The sequence below is a fragment of the Bos indicus x Bos taurus genome, chromosome 3, assembly GCF_003369695.1.
Source record: "Bos indicus x Bos taurus breed Angus x Brahman F1 hybrid chromosome 3, Bos_hybrid_MaternalHap_v2.0, whole genome shotgun sequence".
NCBI lineage: Eukaryota > Metazoa > Chordata > Mammalia > Artiodactyla > Bovidae > Bos > Bos indicus x Bos taurus.
The window spans coordinates 44,685,711-44,710,217 of record NC_040078.1 but is presented as its reverse complement, the minus strand read 5'-3'; the positions used below and the strand labels follow the sequence as shown (position 1 = coordinate 44,710,217).

The window sequence follows — 24,507 nt, the reverse complement described above, 5'->3', positions numbered from 1 at the left end:
TGTTCTTATACTCCTTATCTACCTTTCTCCTTCATTTTTCTTTTTGGCACTTATTATCAAATGATAGATATTTCATTTGTCTTGCTTAGGCTTTGTCTTTCCTGATAGAATATAAGTTCTGGTACAAGCAGGAATTTTTGTCTGTTGTCTTCATTATTGAATCTCCAGGCCCTTGAAGAATGCCTGATACATAGAAGGCACTTAATAAATATATGTATGCTGAATATTGGAATAAACAAAATATGGATAAATATATTAAAATTTATATAAATATAATGTGTTAGATTTAAGCAATACATTGGTGGGTTCCATGCTCAAATGTTGCTGGGTGATTTGAGGAGGAGGTGTGACTGTCACACACAGCTTGTCTAATGGCGTGTGGACTAGGTGTCACATGTCCTGAGATATAAACCTGCCTCTGTTACCAGCTGAATGGAATGTAGCTAGTTAATCCCCTGGGCCTCCAGGTTGGACTGAATAATCTATATGGATGTTATAACACGTCAGTTAATTGAGCATTCTGGTCAAAACAGTTGAAAAGTGAGAAGCAGGAAAGACAAGCTGAAGATGTGAAACCGTATCTTGTAACATAAATATTATCACCACAAACAGTGGTAATGAGAGAGTTATTGCAAAAGAATTTTGAGATTACTTGTAGTTCATTTTCCTTTGATTTATAAATAGTGAAACTGAGGCCCAAGGTTTGAGAGATTTATCCAAAGTCAAGTGCTATTGGTCGCAGACCTTAGAACTCTACATGATATCTCTGACTATACTGGCGACTCTCCAAAAAAAATATTCTTGTGCTTTTTAAAGATATATAATATTCATCTTAGATTCAAAGAATTCACTTAGTGGCAGGAATGCATAGATCAACTGATCTCTCTTTGTGATCTAATTCAGCTTACGGAAGAGATTGGAAAACTGGAAGATAAAGTGGAGTGCGCTAATAATGCCCTGAAAGCAGATTGGGAAAGATGGAAACAAAACATGCAAAATGATATCAAGTCAGCATTTACAAATATGGCTGAGGAAAACATCCTGTATTATGAACAGGTAATTAGTGATATGCAGTATTGCTTTCTTTTAAAAAAGTTATCCTCTCTCTTACTTTCTGTTTGTCTTGTGTTAAAGGAGTCTGTTCAGGAACCAAGTGTCACATTCAGAATCCTCTTTGGTGGCTCAGTGCCAGTGGAGCTGCCAGTTAATAGAGCATCACTAAACCCACCCATCAACACAAATGTGTTTCCCTATAAGAAGGTGATGAGCTTTCCTTCCTCCACAGCATGCCCAAGTGCCTAATTTGAGCTGAGCTTGCTGTGAGAGAGAATTCTGCTATCTTCATGTAAAACTCAGAATACAGGGGAAGGGAAAAGAAGTAAGTGCCATTTTGCACAAATGGCACCCCGCTCCGGTACTCTTGCCTGGAGAATCCCATGGACGGAGGAGCCTGGTGGGCTACAGCCCATGGGGTCGCAAAGAGTCGGACATGACTGGGCAACTTCACTTTCACTTTCACTTTAAGATAAGACTCAGGATGACAGGAAGCGATTTAAGAAGTAGCCATAAGAAAAACCCGAATGTAATATTTATTAATGAAGCAGACAAGAAATGACAAAACCACCATGAGTTGTATTCATGACTTTTAGCAGTTATACTGAAGTTGTTTTGACCAGTGCCAAATTGAAATGGTTTCATAATATATTATATAAAAAGCTACAAATATTTTATATGTTACAACTGAGCTTATTTAAACACTGATGATTTTTTTATTTTCATATTTTCCTATTCCCTAATTTTAAACAATACCAATAAACTGAACAGAATCTTATATATGAAAAAAAAAATTAAATACTGTCATTTTGTTTTGTTTGTCTTCCCTTCGGTTTCTTGTCTATTATTTCCCTAACTTTAAACAATACAAATAAACTGGACAGAATCTTATATATGAAAAAAAATTAAATGCTACCATTTTGTTTTGTTTGTATTCCCTTCAGTTTCTTGTTTTGGCAGGATCTGACATCTTCAAAAATCATTTGATCAGGCTTCCTAATGATTCTCCTATCTGGTTAAAACTTCGTTTTTCTCTCCTTTTCTTACCTGGGCTTCCCAGTGGTAAAGAATCCTCCTGCCAGTTCAGGAGACACTGGAAACACGGGTTCTATCCTTGGGTCAGGAAGATCCCCTGGAGAAGGAAATGGCAACCCACTCCAGTATTCTTGCCTGGAAAATTCCGTGGACAGATGAGCCTGACTGGTTACAGTCCATGGGGTCACCAAGAGTTGCATATGACAGCCACTGAGCATGCATGCTCCTTTTCTTGTATTGTTTGCAAAGTCAGAAAAGAAACAGAAGTTTGAATGAGCAGGAAATTAGTTCAGATCTTATACCTTCTGTCCCTTCCATCCCCACCTTTCCTCTGTAGCTATTCAAAAGGTCAAAAAAGAGCATTAGTTCCCTCTAGTTTAGTTTGGTTGGTTTTGTTTGTTTCTTTCTTTGTTTACCCTAGGAAAAATGCCTAATCAACATTTTGCTTTTCAAATGATTGTCTTTTTTGAACACAGTAGTATTTATTTTCAGTGAATTTTATGCTATTGCTTGCTTCATCTAGCTTATTTGAACATACTTTTCCTAGAAGGTATATATTAAAATACATCTTTAACCTTATCTCTGTCTGAATATATGACTATATGAAATTGATACATTAAGAAAATTATATTTTGTATTCTGTAATGCTTGCCAGGTTAAAGGTACTTTAAAATATTTTATATTTTGCAAGATTATCTAACTAATACTGATATTTTCATTCAGCAAGAAATACTTGAGCCCCTACTACCACCACCCACTGTGCTGGGTCCTGGAGAGACCACAGTGTGCAAGACAAACACAATCTCTTTCTCATGTGGTTACAATTAAAACAAAATATTATAATAAAAAGTATAATAAGATCCAGGATAGGAAGGCTTTGCAGAGGCATCTAACCTAATCTAGAAGGAAAGAGGACGATTCCTCAGAGGATATATTTAAGCTGAGTCCTGAATAATGAATGAGAGGTAGTGAGATTCAGATGTGAAAAAGAGAGTTCCAGGAAGAGAAGACATGCACAAAAGCAGAGAGGTGAGAGAGAACATGTTCAAATTACTGAGGTTCCTTTTGGGAGAATGGTGGAGTAGAGATAGTGTTGAATTGAAAAATGAGGCTTGTGGAGGAGGAAAATGTTTCCCTCAACCCTCATAGGATCCCTGGCTGGGTCTGAAAATGAAACTGACAAAGATAAATTCATAGGAGAAAAAGCATACAAGTTGAATGAATATAAGTTCTTTGTGGCACAGGAGCCTTCATCAACAAATCAAGATCAGAAGAAACAGATCTGAGTATTTTTATGCTAGGTTTGATGAAGATTGGGTTGTCGTGTAGAGAGGGATAGGTTAAGGAGTATAACGTAAGCCCAGTAAACTGAGGGAGACTTAGCAGGGCCTTTTTGTTAAGAGTCTTCTCATGTCCTTGGCTTCGGAGGTGTCTTTTCATGTCCTTGGCTTCAGAGGTAAAGATGCACCTTTCCTCTGGGGATGAGGATCCCACCTCTTACTTGAGGATTTTATGACTTGCCTCAGGAGATAAGGGTTGGAAGAAGGTCAGAGTGACCTTCTGCTTCTATTTCTCAAACTCATTCGTCTTATATGACAGTGTGTCATATTTTGTGTTAGTATGTCCTGAACACTATTAGGCTGAAAGTGAAAGTGAAGTCGCTCAGTCGTGTCCGACTCTTTGCGACCCCATGGACTGTAGCCTACCAGGATCTTCCTTCCATGGGATTTTCCAGGCAAGAATACTGGAGTGGGTTGCCATTTCCTTCTCCAGGAGATCTTCCCGACCCAGGGATTGAACCCGGGTCTCCCTCATTGTAGGCAGACGCTTTACCATCTGAGCCACCATGGAAGTCTGAAGAAGGCCTTAATAAGCTTTGTTTTTTATTTCTCATTCTAAGGGAAATGGGAAATGCCATTAAAGAGTTTTCAGCAGGGAAGAGACAATTTGGACTTGCCTTTTAGAATGATCACGCAGGCTATATATGGGTCATAGTGGAACAAAACTAAACATATTGAGCCTGGTTAGAAACTGTAGCAACAGAGACAGAGAGGTAAACTGACATAGAGGTTTCGTGGCAGCAGGCTACAGATTGGAGGACAGATTTAAGTGATTTTCTTTTTAGCAAGTGGGATTGGAAAGATCGTTTTCTGCCTCCCCTCCTTTTTTATTCTACATTAACAACCTTAAGTAAATTAAAATATCCAAAAGGAACTCCCCATAAGTCTCAGATTTTGAAATGATTTAAAATATTTCTGTTGGATAAAGCAGATTTGTCACTATATGCTTTTTTTTTTTACAACTTTAACTGTTTTAAAACCACAGAAATAACTTTATCTCTCCTTAATGATAGAACATGGCCACACTGACGTTATAGGAGTGCTATGACAATTAATAATTGAAATAATTTTTTAAGAAAATTAGAATATACATTATACTATAAGTGATTATGATTATAAAACATATTAGGTTATAAAAATCATGTGACAAACACTCAATACTATGTTGTCTTCTCATGATAATGTCTGCAAAACTTAGTTCTAAGTTTGGGTTTTTAATTTTCTTACGAGAAAATGTTCATAGTAGTCCCATTGAACTTCAACTGAAATGTTCGGATTTTGACTATACCTCTCACATAAATGCACACTTTTTTTTATTCTGATAGATTGCACTCAGTTTATACAAAATACCATCTTCTTAGAAATAGTTAAATTAGCATCACTGTGCCATATTGCCATATTGCAAATTTTGTCCCTCGCAGTAGTTTGTATCTATGTTTTTAACTTGTTCCTCCAAGTGAATTGTATTTCTAAACCTTACTAAAATTATATCAAGTGTACGGCATTTTAGATGGAGATATTTGGAGGAATCATTGGTTTTCTTTATTATAACTTTATAGGGTCTCTGCAGCTCAAGTTATTTATTGAGTTTTTTCCTGAGTGAATAACTTTTAACTGATTTGGCACATGATTCCAGGCATAATCGGAAATTGAAGCCCTTATATAATCAAGGCTTCCTAATTAACACACAGACTGTATGGCCTAAAACAGCAACAGTCTGCTGTTATCTGTTAACTTCAGAATATGTCAAATATATAAGGAAGTAAAATGTTGCAGAATCTTTCCAGTTCCTTTTTAATTTAATCACATTATTATGAAAATACTTCTTTTTTCATCAACATTTGTAAAAAAAAAAAAATAATAATAAACCCCCAAAGGGGTTTGCTCCTAGTGTGATAGAAAAAATAGAGTATAAACATTTGTCTTTGGACTTGTATGAAGTTAAATGGTTACAACTTGTTTATAACTTATAATTTAACTATTAAAATGACAGAGGAAAATCAGTTTGTAAATATGAGATATGTCTGTATCAAAGGCCCATTATTGTCTAACTGAAATATTGTACTTAGATGTGTGAATTTACTTAGAGACAGTTGACCTCAAATATAAAACAAGGATCTGAAATAAACTCTGAATAGGTAAAATGAAGCTATTCCCAATTGTGTTCTGTATGGACAGTAACTAAGAATAAACTTGAATCTTTTTTGAAAAAATAAGAACAAAGCAATAAAATAAAAAATCCCATTAACCATAGGTGAATAATTTCAAAGTATATTAGTATCCAAATAACCAAAGAAAGTTATTTCTTACTAAAACGTGAAGGGATGCTAAAACTATAAACTATGACATGTTGGATAAAGTGCACAGACATTTTCTAATTGTTCTTTAGTAGGTACAAAATAAGACTGCCCAGGTGGCTCAGTGGTAAAAATCTGCTTGCAGTGCAGGAAATGCAGGTTCAGTTCCTGGGTTGGGAAGATCCCATGGAGAAGGAAATGGTAATCCATTCCAGTATTCTTGCCTGGGAAATCCCATGGACAGAGAAGCCTGGCAGGCTACAGTCCATGGGGTTGCAAGAGTCAGACATAACTTAGTGAATAAACAAAAACACAAGGTATAAAATAGTATGTTTTTATTGTTGATGATGCTGATGCTGATAATTATGATGATAGTGAAGAAATTTAAAAGGAAGGAATCCTTGGTAGATATCATAAACTGAAGTAATATGCTCTTTAAAGTTTAATATAATAATCATGAAAAGATCACATAATATTAATTATTGCCAAATAAAATCATTTGTAGTTAACTGAACAGAATACTTGAAGTAGTAAAATTTATTTCTTTGCATAGTTTATTTTAGAGTTAATATATGGAAGTCTTTTTGGCCTCATTTTCTGGTTTTAGAATTAATACATGTACAAAAACTACAAAAGTTAACCACACAAATGTATAAAGAGGAAATAAAGAATACCCATAACCTTATCTCCTAGAGAGGGGTATATTGAAATGCATTTATAGAAAAATAATTTGCTCTGTGCTGATCAAAATATTTTAAAATTTCTGCATTTCCACATATGTCAACATAAAAGCATGATTACTTATTTGTGTTATGATGACTACAGTGGACATGTGTTATTTTGAGTTCTATATTTTTCATTTGTTTAAACATTTTTCTGTATAACTTGATCTTTATATAGTACATAATGTTCATATATCTTTATTAGTGAAGAATACTACTAATAATTGAACATTTATGTAAATTTTTATGCTCTCATAAACAATACTATTTAAAATAATTATGAACATTAGACTTAAGATCTTTCTTGATAAGGTATTCAAGAAATAGCCAAGACAGAGGTCACTTCATTTCAAATGCTATCAGTCTTATTTAAGAATGTTAATTGCCTCATGTAAAATCATTCTTTTAGATTCTATTAACATCAAAACCTTATGCTAAGCAGCATTCAAATTCAAACTTCCCCTTAGGGAAGAATAATAAGTATATGTATTTTTCATTTGATTGATACAGCTTTACAATATATTACTTTTTTAATGGAAGAGTATTTGAATTCGTTTAGTTGAATCGTAATAAACTGACTTAGTAGAAGGGTTCTATCATTATTGAATAATAAAAATATTTATATCTACATGGGTATCTAGGAAGCAGAAAAGCATCTAGTATAGGATGTTTTCTCTGAGATAAAAGAAGCAAAAAAAAAATCATTTCAAGAGTTCACAATCTAGCCAAATCAATAACACAACTAATGCTTCCCTAAAATCCAAGTCCAGCTATATATGGACCATTCAAAAAGCAGAGAAAATTTTAAAAATACACATCATAGAAGTTCTTTTACAAAGTAAGTAACAGAGAAGCATTGAATCTCCTAGAAGTTTTCAGGTATAGTTGTTTTTATTTAGAAATATATTCCTTGTTATATTGGGGAATAGTAAAATAAATTGTAGCAAAAGAGTTTTTTGTTTTACATTCAGTGATGTGCTATATATATTGGAACATTTTTTAAAATTTTCATGAATATTTAAAACACCGTGATCCAAATAAAGGTATCTCCCAAACAGTGTGACTTTAAGAGGTTAATCTGTGTTGATAATGATAGTAAAACTGCCAGCTAAGAAGATTCTGATGAGTGGAATTTATGTATCTGTCTGAAATTTCATAATTTTTTAAAAAATTGGGTCTCAGATAAATTATGGACTTGCTGTTCGTCTACATTAATTGAAAGGAGCAGTGAGGAAGAATAACTTTCCCAAGATCTAACTCCAGCCAACAAAGAGGAGCTGTTATGTAACAAGACAGAAACTTGATGACAAAGTACTATTTTGAAAATCTGGGAGTCAAAGAAAAGGAAAGGAAGGAAACCCTGGCCATCTAGTCATATTCCCTAGAATTTACTAAAGTGATTTGAAAAATTACAAAAAAGTTTAATTTCAGCATCAGTATTATGTCTTTCTTGTAGAGAGGATGGAAGTGATTGAAGGTTTACTCAGCTATAGTTGTTTAGTATCATGTCACAAAGAATAACGTGCAGTTTCTTAGTTTTCCTTTTAAATGTTGGGAAAGAGGCATAATAGTTGCTCTATGTTGAGCAATTTAAATTATATTTTTATATTGACAGTCTCTTAAGATGAAATGGAGTAAATAGATAATTTCTTTAAGGTTAATGTGTATCTCAACTCCCTTTGAAAATCATAAGAACAAAAAGCTAGAATAAGTCAGTGTTATCTAGGACAGGGATTTTGGAATCCATATCAGGGTACTTTTCTTTTTACAATCATGCCTCATAGCATTTACTTAAACTCATATCTTACCTAATCTCTAGAACTCAGGAAGACAGATCTCCTGATGGTGTTTAAACAACCCTTCAGAAAAGAACAGTTTCTATTTGGAACTGTTGGAAGAATGTTTCAAAACTACATTATACACCCTAGTGAATTCAGTAGATTTCCATTAATGCATAGGATAGATTTCCTGAAAAGTAAACATGACCAGCTTGAGAGGCTAAGATGCTTAGATATTTACTCAACCTGACCATTTTTGTGCCAGTTAGAATTTCCAATTCATTACATTCTTTTGTCCACGTTATTGACTTTTTTATTCACTGGAAGGTACTCATTAGAAACCTGATGTCAAGATTAACAAATTCGGGCTACAGTACACCACACGTTTAGGGACCATCCAGTTTATTTAGGGACAGTCATCTTCATCAGAACACCAAGTTTTCATCTTCTTAATGCCATAATGCTCCATTGAATGCCTAGGAACTTTTCCCTTTGTATTTTTAGTAAAGAGACCAACACTATTGATTATTTAATGATTAATCTTGTCCTGTTTTACCATTTATGCTATTGAAAAAAAATTTTTTTTTTGGTAAGCAATCAATTCCTATTTGAAATAGAATCTAAAGGTACATAATAATAATGCTTAAAACAAGGGAAGCAGAGAGGAAATAACCTTGTGCATCCTAAGACTTTAAAACTTTTTATTCTTACTCTCAGATGAGAGGCTTCACCACTGCTTATAGAAACAAAATCTTCAATAAACTCTTGCTTGGGCTGTTCATGGGATGTTGTTATGGTCCTCTGTTACTAGTTGATTGATTGTGGGAGAGGCATCCATGGAGAATAACAACCACAGAGGCTGGGAAGCTGCCTTCTCAGCTTGATAGATTGTACCAGGAATCTTGGATGAGTGAAGAGATGAAATTATAAACTGAGCTGAGGGAATGCTACATTAAAGACATTTTATAAATTTTAAAAATCAACTCGTAGAAATGCTGGAGGAAGTCCCTAGGCATAGTTTTTGAGTCTCTAATTGTTTATTTGAGGACATATTTGATCACACAATCATTTGCTCCCATTTATTTTAGTTTTGCTGTCATTGGGTATGCCAACTTCATAGCCAAGTGCCTTCCTCTTAAGTTATGCTGTTTCATTTTATTGAAGAATGTTGCAATGCATCTTAGCACCTTAAAGTTCCTAAGAAACTCCTTAGGAAAGGACTATGTTCAGCTTTGTTTAAGATCTCAGATTTGTTCACAGAAGTCATTTATGGAATTCATGTCTGAAATATTTATGGAGCTATTGTCTAGAAAATACTTAAGAAACTGATAAAAATGTAAGACTTCTAATGTTCATTAAAGCCTTTATTGTAAAACCATCTGAAGATGTTTAGTAGCTATGAACTCTTGACAGAGTAAATTTCAGTTCCACTTGTGTTAAAAAAAAAAAATTGCTCAGTTGTAGCCAACTACCTTTTTAAAGTTTCACCTCAATAATTTGATACAGCTTTTCAGTGATTCAAAGGAATTCTTCTCTCTCATAGCAAATAAGGTAAATGTTATCCTCTATATTGATGACAAAGTCCTTTCATACTCCAAGTTGTAAATCTACTTCTAACTGGTTCCTCCCACCCCACACCCTAGCACCAAGGAATCTTTATACTCAAACCAAAAATACTTTGCAAAAAGATTATTTTCAGCATGTAGAATGAAAGTACAATTTGTCAAGTTTAAGTCATTTAATTTACTAGGTCTTTGTCTTAATCACCACATTGAAATTTGCTTCTTTCAAAATTGAAGTTTTATAAGATTCATGAGGTCTTGTTATGTTAGAAGACACTTAAAAAAAAAAAAATTCCCTGCCACCCTTCTTGTCATTGTTCATTCACTCAGTGGTGTCTGACCCTTTGCAACCCCATGGACTGTAGCACACCAGGTTTCCCTTTCCATCACCAACTCCCAGAGCCTGCTCAAACTCATGTCCATTGAGTTGGTGATGCCATCCAACCATCTCATCCTCCGTCGTCCCCTTCTCCTCCTGCCCTCAATCTTTCCTAGCATAAGGGTCTTTTCCAATGAGTTGGCTCTTTGCGTCAAGTGGCCGAAGTATCAGAGCTTCATCTTCAGCATCAGTCCTTCCAATGAGTATTCAGGATTTATTTCCTTTAGGATTTATTGGTTTAACCTTGCAGTCCAAGGGACTCTCAAAAGTCTTCTTCAGTACCACAGTTCAAAAGCATCAATTCTTTGGCACTCAGCCTTCTTTATGGTTCAACTCTCACATCTGTACATGACTACTGGAAAAACTACATAGTTCTGAGCAACTATACACCAATGAAAATTTTTTTAAAAAGAAAGCATATCTAGAATTAACTTTTGGAAGTTGAATAATTTGAATTCACAAAATAAGAATTATATCCTATGTATTCTCTATATTAAATTGCATTGCAAAGAAATTAGTTCTCTGCCATTGGGAATTTTAAAGCAGTTGTTGAATAATGTACATCAGCAATTCTGTTTAAAGTAGAATTTCTCTAGGCATTTTATAGGAAATTAATTTTTGTAATGTTAATGGGTGTTTATCTTGATAGAAAAGATAGAATCTGTAGTCAAATAAGTTTGAATTAAACAAGCATGTTTACTAAAGAAGTTCTTAGAACCTTTTATGTGCTTATATGGGCTTCCCAGGTAGCGCTAGTGGTGAAGAACCCAGTTGCCAATGCAGAAGACATAAAAACAGGAGTTCAGTCCCTGTGTTGGGAAGATCCCCTGGAGGAAGGCACAGCAACTCACTCCAGTATTCTTGCTTGGAGAATCCCATGGAAAGAGGCACCTGGAGGGCTTCAGTCCGTGGGGTCACAAAGGGTCAGACATGACTAAAGTGATTTAACACATGTTCTTATATGGTTTATGAATCTAAGACATAACTTTGACTAGGTTAGCATTTCTTCTTATAGCATTAGCCTGTCATGGAACACAATTTAGGAAACCTTGGGTAATTGGTCTCTAAAGTTATGTTACTTAAAGTGTGGACTAATGCCTAATTCATAAATTGTTTATTACAGATTTATAACATAAATTCAGAAATAGAATATAACCAATTGAAATATTCTAGGGCAATTAGACATTGTCATGATGTCCAGGTGATTATTAGACTTCTTTTGTTGAATCAAGTATAGGCCAGATGGGGTATTGTCCAGCTTTTGTGATGATTTCTTGTGGCATGAAGTGTGAACTAGTCAGCTCAGTAGGATCTAATGGTTCTTAGCCAACAAAAGATATGTTCTTCACCACAGATAGTTTGAGAAACACTGCTCTAAAGTTCCTTCTATTTTCTAGGAGTTTGTTCATCTCTTCAAATTAACATAGGTAGTGTTTTTTCTCATTTAAAAATTTATAATCTGGCTGATATTCAAGTATTATAATGTATTTAAAGCATGATTAATTATAGAATTCAGTTTAAAGGCACCAAGGTCTGATTTTTACATACTTCTAAGGAAACCTTAAAAATGAAGTATTTATCATTTTTAGAATTCAAAATATCATGTAACTGTGTTTTTTTATTTATTAAGTGATTACAGCCATGAAATTAAAAGATGTGTACTCCTTGGAAGGAAATTTATGACCAACCTAGATAGCATATTAAAAAGCAGAGATATTACTTTGCCAACAAAGGTCCGTCTAGTCAAGGCTGTGGTTTTTCCAGTAGTCATATGGATGTGAGAGTTGGACTGTGAAGAAAGCTGAGCGCCAAAGAATTGATGCTTGTGAACTGTGGTGTTGGAGAAGACTCTTGAGAGTCCCTTGGACTGCAAGGAGATCCAACCAGTCCATTCTAAAGGAGATCAGTCCTGGGTGTTCTTTGGAAGGAATAATGCTAGAGCTGAAACTCCAGTACTTTGGCCACCTCATGCGAAGTGTTGACTCATCAGAAAAGACTCTGATGCTGGGAGGGATTGGGGGCAGGAGGAGAAGGGGATGACAGAGATGGCTGGATGGCGTCACTGACTCGATGGACGTGAGTTTGAGTGAACTCCGGGAGTTGGTGATGGACAGGGAGGCCTGGCGTGCTGCTATTCATGGGGTCGCAAAGAGTCGGACACGATTGAGCGACTGAACTGAACTGAAGGAAACCTTAAAAATGAAGTATTTATCATTTTTAAAATTCAAAAGTATCATGTAACTGTATTTTATTTATTAAATGATGAGTTCTATTCTAAATTGCATATTCCAAAGCTATAGTTCATGTTTCCAAATAACTATGAACATTTTTTATTATAGTTCATGTAAGTTTTAAAGTTTTTGTTGTTTTATAGGTTTCTGCTTTCTTAAAAACTTATGTTAAAACATTTTCATTAATCTCTTATATTCTGAGATATAGTTATTTTTCAATTATTTATACAAGCCAAGTTGAATTTAGGTGTATAAGTGACAGTTACACCATAGCATCGACAGTCTGTCTTTTCCCAACCTTTGAATTAGGTGAGTTTCTCTGTAGTTAAGTTAATCAAACATTTAAATAGGTGATTACATTTTATAATGAAATCATTTCTAAAATTATCTAGACTCTGAATCAAGAACTTACATCTCACTGTGCTTCATAAAGGACAGATTGTATGCTATGGACCAATACAATAGTTCCTGTAAAGAAAAGGAAGAAATGACTTAAAACAAACACGCACACACTGCATGTTGTAAAACTTTGAAGAAAAAAGGTGGATTTCCTAATGAAGCAAATTAAGCTTGGATATCAGGATGCCTGCTACTAAATGTAAAATCTTGGTCATATCTTCTCTATACCTAGCTTTCTAATCTGTCAAAAGGTGCAACCAATGGTCTTCCTATGCCCCTGCCCCCTATCCACCCACATCCCTCACAGGTTTTTAGAAGAATAAAATTAGAAAGTGTGTGAAATGCTTTAAAATAATGTGCTTTATCATAGCTGTGCCTTCATCCAGTAATCCAAAAGTAAATGTGCTTTTCTTTTGGTTTATTGTATTTTCATGTATGATAAACAAGATCAGCTCAGAGTTTGAAGTGTCTGGTACTAAACTGGACAAACTTCATGTAATTGGCTTTTTACTAGTTAAAAAAAAAGAAGAGAATGATGATATCATATATAAAAGTATGAGTAGAAAATATGAAAATTTTGGCTCTTGTATTCTCTCTATAGATTTCCAGTGTATTAGATCTTTGGAGCCTCAATTGTTCCACATGTAAAAATGAGAGAAATGGAATTGGTTGTATCTAAGGCTCTTTCTATCTTTAGAAGATCTTGAGTTAGAGATCTGCAAACTACAAAATAATTTTTAAAAGGACCACAAGATGGCGTTTGTAGCTAATGAGTTTTTTTGTGTTAACTGTTGCAGTCATTTAACAGTATTAACATTTGCAGTATTTACAAATGCAAACTTATTACTTATATTCTTGAGGAATATGTAAAACTAATTTTAGAAAAAAATGCAAATCTTGTCATTTTGAAGTTACTGATATTTCTCAAATTATAAATTAGCAGTTTATTCTGAATTTAGACTTTTCCAAAAATGAAATTTATTGAATAATTTTGAGCCATTGCAAAATAATAGAAGTTGATTTCCTTTTATAACATCATCTCTAATTTTTTTCCTAGATTGGTTATATTTCAGGAAAATGTTTAAATATGCAGCCCCTAAAAGTTTTCATTACTATTTGGATCTTAGGTCTAGGTGATTAAAAAAGCAGTTACTAAAATGTTACACACCCCATTGCCCTCATTTTAGGTATGACCTACAATTTTTACAATGTAATTTATTTTGCAATGATATTGGCCTAGTATGGCGATGTTTACGTATTTGAGCTTCAGTGTTTCCTCACATGTAGGTGATGTCATCTGTGCCCGAGATAGTTGAGATAGCATTAAAATATGTAAAGGATGCTTGCTGGGTTCCAGCCCCGGCTGATCCAGGGTATTCGAAGGGGAGACGGCTTAGGCGACTATTTAAATATTCATCAAAGATATAAAGAGTAATAGAATGAGGATAGCTCAGTAGGAAAATTCAGTGGAGAAAAGAGGCTGAGTAGCTTGGTTTACGCAGGAGACCAATAAAACTTCAAGACAAGAAGCTTGCACCACTTATGTAGGCCGCAGGCGTCCTTCCGTTCTCCCGAAGGAAAGGAGACACTGAGGCCTCCCCGGTCGGATCTTAGAAGCCCAGGCATAAAAAGTAAGCATGGCGGGTTCCGCGCTCCAGATGGAGACTCAGCCACAATGAGAGAGAGAGAGACATGGGGAGACCAGTATTTCGAGGAACTGATCCCAATTCTTTATTTTCCAGAGTCTGTTTTTATACACTGAGATGTTATACAAAAGTCACGTGGGGACAGCAGTCCTGACTTTTATTAAAGTCAGGTGCTTCATACAAATGTATACAGAGGTCTTAGGGGTGTTACATCATCTTCTGGCCAGGGGGCCTGCTGACAATTTATGACCCTCTCATTGTGACAGTGGTCAGTCAACCAGAACACTTTTTTCTCCAAGGGTGATTATTCTTAAAACAGACGCCACCCAAATAAAGTTACATTCTTATAGGGTGAGGGTGTAGTGGGTTTTAGTTAAGGAAAGAATTTACTTAGCCTAAGATCTAACGTGATTAATATCAAAGGTTAACACTTATTTCTTCTATATATTCATTAATGTGTGTAAAGGCAGGGGATGTGGAGTCTTAGCAACAAACATTGGCTCAACAAATGAAAAACGCTTCACCAATACAATTTTTAATCAGCCCATTATACTTATACTAATAGTTTTCTAACTTTTCTTAAGGAACCTGTTTTTAGAAGGTTTAAAGCATCTCGTGCCTCTCATGGTTGGGAGGCTGTGAGCAATCACATGTGGCCGGACAAGCCCGTCAGGCAGGCTAGAGAACCTTCAGAGGAGTCTGTAGGTTGAAACACTCTTGTCACGCCCAGGAGTTATTATTAACTGGAGCTCTAAGTTAACTTCTCCGAAAGAGGTGGTGGGAGACAGCCCCCCGTAAAGTCAGAGGTGTAGGGGAGAGCACAAAGTAGTAAAGTAGGCAGGCTCTGGTTATGGGGGTAGATGCTCAAGGATTTCCAGGGGGACTCCTGAGGCTCGATCCCGCCTTTGCGTATGTCGAGCCTCCTTCCTCATGACCTTTGCCACGGGCGGAGTACCTCACTCTGGCCCCCAACAGATGCTCAGTCATATTTCTGTTTTAATTTATTAAGAGAGATGCAGTTATTATGTCATTGGGGTTAATAGGAAAACTGGAAGCACAGCTTTTGACTTAATATGGAAATTTCTGGTTTAAAAAAAAAGTACATGGTAAGGTTTGGCTTTTATCACATTTTATATTAGTAGATATCGTTGTTATTGTTTTAGGCAAATTTGTGGTTATTTTACTTCATTAGCAGAGATATATAGATAATGTTTTCTTAATTTGATTCTTGTGATAATTTGCATGAGACTAGGTTTTCCACTGGCTGTTCCATGATCAGGGTCATAGCATTACCTATGGAGATAGAAAACTTTATGTTGGCACTGTCACCTGGTGACTAAGAACATGGGCTTTGGATAGGCATAACTTGTGACTTTAAGTTCAGACACCTTTCATTATTTCAGTGAGCCTCAGTATCCTATTCTGTAAAGTGCTGAAAATAATGGTATACACATCACAAATTTTATTTGGTATTAAAATATACATGTCCATATGTACATAATAAAATAATTAATTTTATTTTTTAGAGGCAAAGAAAAGTCTTAGAGGCAAAAAACTTATAAATATCAAATACTGAGGGCAGAGGTAAAATTTTATATTCGATGCCTTTCCATACTCTGTTAAGCCAAATAGAACAAGGCATATTTATCAATTAATATGCAATCTCATTTGCCAATTTAAAAACATTTTATTTAAGTAAAGTTGATTTACAGTGTTAGTTTCAGGTGTATAGCAATGTGATTCACTTGTACATACATATATATCTATTTTTTCCAGATTCTTTTTCCTTATAGGTTATTACAGAATATTGAGTATAGCTCCCTGGGTTATACAGTAGGTCCTTCTTGGTTATCTATTAAATATATAGTAATATATATATGTTATTCCCAAACTCCTAATTTACCCTCCCTTCCCACTGCTTTCCCCTGTGGTAACCATAAGTTGGTCTTCCATGTCTTTGGGTCTATTTCTGTTTTGTATGTAAGTTTGCTTGTATTTTTTTATTTTTAGATTGCTCAGATACTTGTCTTTGTCTGACTTACTTCACTTTGTATGATAGTCTCTAGGTCCATCCATGTTGCTGCATATGGCATTTTTTCATTCATTTTTGGCTGAGTAATATTCCATTGTGTATATATACCTCTTATTCTTTCATCAATGGTCATTTAGGTTGCTCCCATGCCTTAGTTCTTCCAAGTAGTACAGCAGTGAACATTGGAGTGCATGTATCTTTTTGAACTATGATTTTCTCTGGATCTATGCCCAGGCGTGGGATTGTAGGATCATATGGTACTTCTATTTTTAGTTTTTTAAGAAACTTCCATACTGTTCTCCATGGTGGCTATACAGTGTAAGAGGGTTCCCATTTCTCCACACCCTTTCCAGCATTTATTGCTTTAGATTTTTTGATGATGGCCATTCTGAGCTGTGTGAGGTGATGTGTATGTGCTCAGTCACTCCTCACTGTAACTTTGATTTACATTTCTCTGATAATTAGCAATGTTGAGTATCTTTTCATGTGGCCATCTGTCTGTCTTCTTTGGAGAAATGTCTATTTAGACCTTCTGCTCATTTTCCATTTTTTCCTTTATGTTAGGCTGTATGAGCTGTTTTTGTATTTTAGAAAGTAGTCTCTTGTTGGTCACGACATTTGCAAATATTTTCTCCCATTCTGTAAGTTGTCGTTTCATTTTCTTTATGGTTTCCTCTGCTGTGCAAAAGCTTTTAAGTTAATAACTAGGTTGCGTTTGTTTATTTTTGTGTTGGCCATTTTAGGCTCTCGGATGAAAGTTGACGCATGCACGTGGTTCAAGCCCCCTCTTCTGTGAATGGGTAAATAGGCCCAGAAAAGTGAAAACATTCGCTTGAATGTTTTCAGACTGTGGGACAGAACCTCTTTCTATCCCACCATTTTGAGAAAACAGTGATTCTTAAATGTGGAAGCTTTCATTGGAAGCTATATTATACCAACAGAAAGCCCATTTTTGTCATCATTCATTCTTTAGAAAATTTAATCACATCTACTTGTGGATCACTGTCACTTTTGAGAGCTAATGAGACATTTAGCTTTTCATAGGTCAAAATGTCATCACTGTTTTTACTGAGGTAGCAAGAAATTTACTTTCAAGACTAATTTTATAATTAAAACTTACTTTCTACATATTCTATTTAAGAAGTCATTAAGCATGTGTCAGAACAAAAGGGCTTTTATTTACCTTTTGGGTCTTTTTGCCCTAGTTCTGGCTCACTTTCCTAACTGTACAGTCTTTCCCAGTCGTGCCTTCAAAGAGAAGCTACAGATTTTGGTCTTTGGCTACAAACTGGAGCCACCTAGGGAAAAAAAAAACGTGCACTGGGTTCTCAATTATTGAGGATCTGTGATATACTTGCTTTCCAGTCACCCCACATCTTGCCTAAAAGCATGTTCAACATGTTTATGGGCTTTCTTTTACTGCAGTGAGAAGCATAGAGCAATAGAAAAGAGTACTGGACTCAATAGATCAGTTCTCTTACCTATAAGATGCAATTACTTCAGTTTGTCAGAGTATTGTAGCAAATAAAATGTACAAAAATATGCACATTATTCAACTAAATGTGGAATTGTTATTGATCCTCTATGACAGTATGATAATCAAACTAGAATGAGCTAAGCTGCTGCTGCTGCTGCTGCTAAGTCACTTCAGTCGTGTCCGACTCTGTGCGACCCCATAGATGGCAGCCCACCAGGCTCCCCCATCCCTGGGATTCTCCAGGCAAGAACACTGGAGTCGGTTGCCATTTCCTTCTCCAATGCATGAAAGTGAAAAGTGAAAGTAAAGTCGCTCAGTCGTGTCCGATTTCTAGAGACCCCATGGACTGCAGCCCACCAGGCTCCTCCATCCATGGGATTTTCCATGCAAGAGTACTGAAGTGGGGTGCCATTGATGAGCTAAGGGGTACAATTAAAGGTCAAGTCAACTGTGACACTAGATATTTTTTATTGTTACTTTAATTTTAATAGATATTAGCTTGCTTTACTAATTATAATGATTTAAAAATGGGAATAAATCAGTTCCTTGATAGAAAACAGTGAGAAGCCAAATAACAGGAATACTTTAAAATATATATATAATTTACAGTTATGAGCAAGTCTCACACTGGGTTTTGAGATTTTAGTTGTTGTTTTGATGATTCTTCATATCATTCAATTATCCCAATTGCTTATGGTATAAAAAATCCATTTCTTGAGTTTTCACTTAGTTTTTTATACTCAAAAAAAAGATAAAGAGATTTTAAGAGCGTTAGAGGTTATCTTTGATTATTTAAAAATAGACTTATGTACATTGACTGGATAAATACGCAACATATCAATATCAACAGGTTAATATTAAACATTGGCAGGAGGGGGAAATTAGCATATTTAGTTAGTAAAAATATCTGCTATCAAAATTCCAAAAGATGACTGGTAGCATCAGGAGTTATACAGTTCAGGACCATGTCTCAGCTTTGTAGACCCAGAAAACTGATTGGTCAGCACCCTGACTGCGGATCAGGTTTTTATGGCAAAACTTAACATTAACACATTTAGTGATTAATAGAAGCCAGGATGTCAGTTGATTAATATTAAGATTGAAAAGTGCAGTGTTTCTGATGATCAGTGTATTTGCATCAGCAGTTCAGTACATTCCTTCCCTATGCTCTCAGCATTTATTGAACACTTACTTTCTGCCTGGCATGTTATTAACTCAGTCATCTTCAAAGAGTATACATACAGCTGGAAATACTTAAAAACTTCCAAAAGATATGTAAAAAATCAGTTTCTACACTCAACCTGCATTTATACTGTTTCCTAAAAGTTGATCCACCTGCAATCATGCATTTTTTTTACCCTCTTCTCCTCCAAAATGGTTCTTCTTACACTGTATAAAAGAAAGTTATCTCATCTTGATGGCCCAGTGACTTATTAAATGTACTCTGGTGGTCATTCAAGATATTAATTATTTCCCATTTCCTATTAAATGTCTGTACCTCTTCTCAGATTTGTAATATCACAAACATATTTAACCATTGATCCTCAGCTTTCTCATCTGTAAAATAAGATTCATAATCATCACTGTGAAGTTTAAAGAAAGTAATATGTGATAGTCAAGTGTGAAAGTCACTCAGTCGTGTCCAACTCTTTGCGACCCCATGGACTCTACAGTCCATGGAATTCTCCAGGCCAGAATACTGGAGTGGGTAGCCTTTCCTTTCTCCAGGGGATCTTCCCAACCCAGGGATTGAATCTACATCTCCTGAATGGCAGGTGGATTCTTTACTAGCTGAGCCACAAGGGAAGCCCAATATGTGGTAACAACCATGATGATGCCTCACCGAGTATTCATATAGATATTTAGCAGCTGTCATGATACTTGTTTTTCTATGCTAGTGTTCTATAATCTATATTTCAAAATACATAAATTGTTTTTCTGCCTTTCATATGGTGGATGATAAGGAAATGGTTAAATAGCTAGTTTGTTTCTTTTACCACATTTCACTGTCCTTCTGAGAATTTTCTTTAGAAATGGAAATATTAATTCACAGCAATAATCAGCGGGGAGGGCTGATCTCCCTTAGACATTTATTAAACTAGGATAGTTGAAGAATATGACAATGATAGAAGCTTCTTCACATTAGGATTAATACAATTTTTGGTGCAGTTTGGATCTATTTGACAGGAATTCTAAATAGAGCAGACTGCTCACATTTTCATTGAGTTTTGCCTTGAGTATGTTCAGAAGTTTATTTAAATAATAGTTTGGCAGAGTTATCGAAAAGATATGATATCTCCTGAAAGCAGTAATTGCTTTGGGCTACCCTGCAGGGTTACCAGATAGTAGATTATGTATGAATTTGCAGAAGAGGCCAGAAATGAGTTTCACACAGGAAACAGGACTTTTTACAAAGGTGAACTATGATTCTACAATCTATTAGCCCTTTTGTTCCATACTTTTGTATACATTGTGGATAGATTTTTAAACATTATATGTATTTAGGTATTTCTTATTTCCTTTCTTGTGTTCAAAATTTGGTGAGGATTTTTAAGTATCCATAAAGCTGAATTAAATTTTTTTCTTGGCATTCAAAAGAAATAAAATACTAATAACAGCAAATAGTTAATACATTTGTCCATATGATGTTAACTGTAAGTTTTTTGAAGATGTTCTTTCTCAAGTTGTGGAAGTTCCCATCTGTTTCTAGTTTGCTGAGAATTTTTTTTAAACTAAGAAATGGACATTTGTAATTTGACAGATGTCTTTTCATGTCAATTGAGATGGTATTACATTGAATACAGTCAGTTACACTGATTTGAATATTAACCCAATCTTACATTCTTGGGATAAACTCCATTTGGTCATGACGTATAATTCTTTCTATAGATTTCTGCATTTGATTTGCTAAAATTTTGTTTAGAATTTTTGCATCTGTATTTATGAGGGGTAGTGATCTGTAGTTTTCTTCCCTTGTAATATCTCTGATATGATGGAAACCTTTCCTTTCTCTTCAGTTCCCTGAAAGTTTGTGTAGAATTAATATGATTCTTCATTAAATTTTTGATACAATTTGCTAGGGAAGCCATTTATACCTGGAGTATTCTTTATGGAAAGATATTTAACAAAAATTCAGATTTATTTGGATTATTTATTTTTTCTAGAGTGAGTTTTGGTAATTTTGGTAGTGTGTGTCTTTTCATTGGTTTTATTCAAGTTCTCAAATGTATAAGTATAAAGTTTTCAGTAAGATTTTATTTTCCTTCAGTAGAATTTAGACTGATGTCACCTTTCTTATGGAGAAGGCAATGGCACCCCACTCCAGTACTCTTGCCTGGAAAATCCCATGGACGGAAGAGCCTGGTAGGCGGCAGTCCATGGGGTCACACAGAGTCGGACACGACTGAGCAACTTCACTTTCACTTTTCACTCTCATGCATTGCAGAAGGAAATGGCAACCCACTCCAGTGTTCTTGCCTGGAGAATCCCAGGGACGGGGAAGCCTGGTGGGCTGCCGTCTATGGGGTCGCACAGAGTCAGACACAACTGAAGTGACTTAGGAGCACCTCTCTTAACCCCTAACAGTTGGTAGTTTATATCATCTCTCTTCTTTTATGAACAGTCTGGCTAAAAGTTTATCTAATTTTGTTAATCTTTTCAAAGATCCAGTGATTCTTCTTTCATTGATTCACACTGCTATCTTTTCCGGTTTTTTCCTTCTACTGCTTACTTTCAGTATAATTTGTTCTTTTTTAGTTTTTAAGGTGGAAATTGAAGTCATTTAAGACCTTTTTCTTTTCTTATATAGGTGTTTAGTGCTATAAATTTCTCTTTATGTACTTCTTAAGTGGCATCCCAAATTTTTTTTATATATTGTGTTTTAATTTTCATTCAGTTTAAAATAAAATACTTTCTAGATTACCTTGTTATTTCTTCTTTAGATTTCAAATATTTGGGGATTTTTCAGATACCTTTCAATTGCTGATTCTTAAGTTAATTTCACTATGCTCAGAGAACAAACCTCATATGATTTATTCTTTTTAAGTATATTGAGACTTATTGTATAACCTGGAATATGGTGAGTTTTGGTGTATGTTTTATGTCCACATTAAAAAAAAATATGTATTCTCTTTTGTTCTATAGTTCTCAATTAGATCACCTTGATTCATTTCCTGGACACATTAATGGTGGCTCAGACGGTAAAGCGTCTACCTACAATTTGGGAGACCCAGGTTCAATCCCTGGGTCAGGAAGATCTCCTGGAGAAGGCAATGGCAACCCACTCCAGTACTCTTGCCTGGAAAATCCCATGGATGATGGAACCTGGTAGGCTACAGTCCATGGGGTCACAAAGAGTCTGACACGACTGAGCGACTTCACTTCACTTTCACTCACTATTTAGTCTTGGTAGACCATTATAATATAATAATTGCTGATGTTTGAATATTTACTTTGAGCCAGGCATTCTGCATAGAGATTTATACAGATTATGTAAATTTAATTTTCACAATTGCTTTTGTGGTATTATCATTAACCTAATTTATAGCTGAAAAAACTATAACAGAGATTAATCAACTTGCACAAACATATATGATATAGTAGGATTCAGATCTGATTAAACCCTGCTTGTATCACCACTCCTCTGTCGAGATGCTTTATGCCTGCCTCATATCCAAATGGTCCATCTTTTCCTCTATAATTTAGATCTGTTTCTGCCCTGACAGTGGGGACATAGTAGATTATTTCAGCAAACTAATCCATGCTAATTTTTTAACCTTTATCTTTTCATCTTATTTAGCAATAATTTCCCTCATTAAGAGTTAAAATATGTAAAAAACGACAGGGATCCTGGCAAGCCGATGGGAAAGGGGAGTTGGACAGATTGCTATTGGAACAGTTATATAAGGATTTACTAATTTTTCTAACAGTGAAAGTGAACTACTGTTGATCTCCTGATGGTGTGTTTCCATTATTTAGTGCCTTGCTACATGGGAATCCTTCCTTACATCACAGACAGATCTCCACTTGGAAGAAGCCTCTGAAGATAAATTGTAATCTCATTGAAGACCTCTATGTGATCTTTGGAAGATAATGTCTGTTAACCAAAGTTATTCTTTCTCAATGGGCTGGATCCTTTCTAAAGTGGATGGAAAGTATTTCACACTATCTGGAAAACCAACAACTTAAAGCTCAGGTGTTCCAGATCATTGATATAAATTTGGATATATATATATATATATATGTACACATACATATACATACATATAAATATGTAGCTTAGTTTTAACTATGTTCTTAAATTTGTATGCCAATAATTATACATAAAAAAGTTTTTTTCTTAAGTATTTGTCTGTGGAATATGTCATTTTAAATATATTGTAAAGACTCAGTTTTAATAAAAAGTTTAATATGAAATGACTGACTATTGTGCATTCTTTTCCTATTAGTAGCTCAAGGCTCTGAATAGGATTCTAATATGAATCCAGTGTATATTAATAAGTATGCTGTGTATTCATCTTTATTTCATCATAATTTTCTCTGAAATACTATTTACTTTGATATTAGGAATTCAAAGTAAATATGCAAAACTGATTAAATATTTTTTAACAATTAAAGATAACTTTGAAAGTTGGTTTGCTTAAAGCTAAAAAATTGTTTAAAGGCTACCAAGATAAATATAAATTATTTTTGAGTTATTATTTAGAAATACTCATACAGTCATTTTCCTACTAGTAACTTTATGTTTGGGGTTTTTTTTTTTTTTACATACTCTTTGCAACTCACATCTAGCTTTATTTTTTAATGTACACAGTGTTTATCAAATTTGTTCTCCCATTTTATTTGTTGTAAGTCACAAGTGCAGGTGACTTACGGTAACAGGGATACACAAGTTACAATAACAGGAATAGAGACACATTACACCTCAATTCATTTTACAGGCTCACAGTCTAGTAATATTGATCATACAAAGTGATTTTATATTCATTTTATAGCTATGTAAAAATTGAATATATTATCTAACATTTGCCAATTTTTGGAAATAGATATTTCTCAAGACTTGGAATAAAGTGTGAGGTATGTAGTCATGCATATTACCTTACATGGATGACTTGTACCCTTTGGTGGTGGTTGTTGTTCAGGCACTCATGTCTGACTCTTTGCAACCCAGGGACTGCAGCTTGCCAGGCTTCTCTGTCCTTCACTGTATCCCAGACTTTGCTTATTATTTTTAATCATTTGGTTATTAGCATGTAAATAAGTGTCTCTCACACACAAAGTAGACATTTAAATCATCTTAACTAAAGCAAGGAAGCTGAAGCTCCAGTATTTTGTAAATCTGATGTGAACAGCCGACTCATTGGAAAGTCCCTGATGTTGGAAAGATTGAGGTCAGGAGGAAAAGAGGGTGTCAGAGGATAAGGCTGGATGGCATCACCAATGGCATGGACATGAACTTGGGCAAACTTTGGGAGATGGTGAGTGGTGAGGGACAGGGAGGCCTGATGTACTGCAATCCATGAGGTTGCAAAGAGTCGGACACGACTGGGCAACTGAA

At 35.0% G+C, this 24,507-nt stretch overlaps 1 protein-coding gene across 2 annotated transcripts in view; it reads left to right on the top strand.

Moving 5' to 3' along the window:
- Positions 1–23,362, top strand: part of SNX7 (sorting nexin 7) — a 118,691-nt gene extending 95,329 nt beyond the window's left edge. The window contains exons 8-9 of one of the 2 annotated variants that reach the window (XM_027536428.1): positions 904–1,056; positions 22,929–23,362. In XM_027536428.1, the coding sequence (XP_027392229.1) occupies positions 904–1,056; positions 22,929–23,006 (231 nt within the window). In that variant the 3' untranslated portion in view covers positions 23,007–23,362. Of the gene's footprint in view, positions 1–903; positions 1,057–22,094; positions 22,190–22,928 lie in introns of those variants that run through there. The other variant, XM_027536429.1, reaches the window with a different exon arrangement.
- The last annotated feature ends 1,145 nt before the right edge of the window (positions 23,363–24,507 follow it).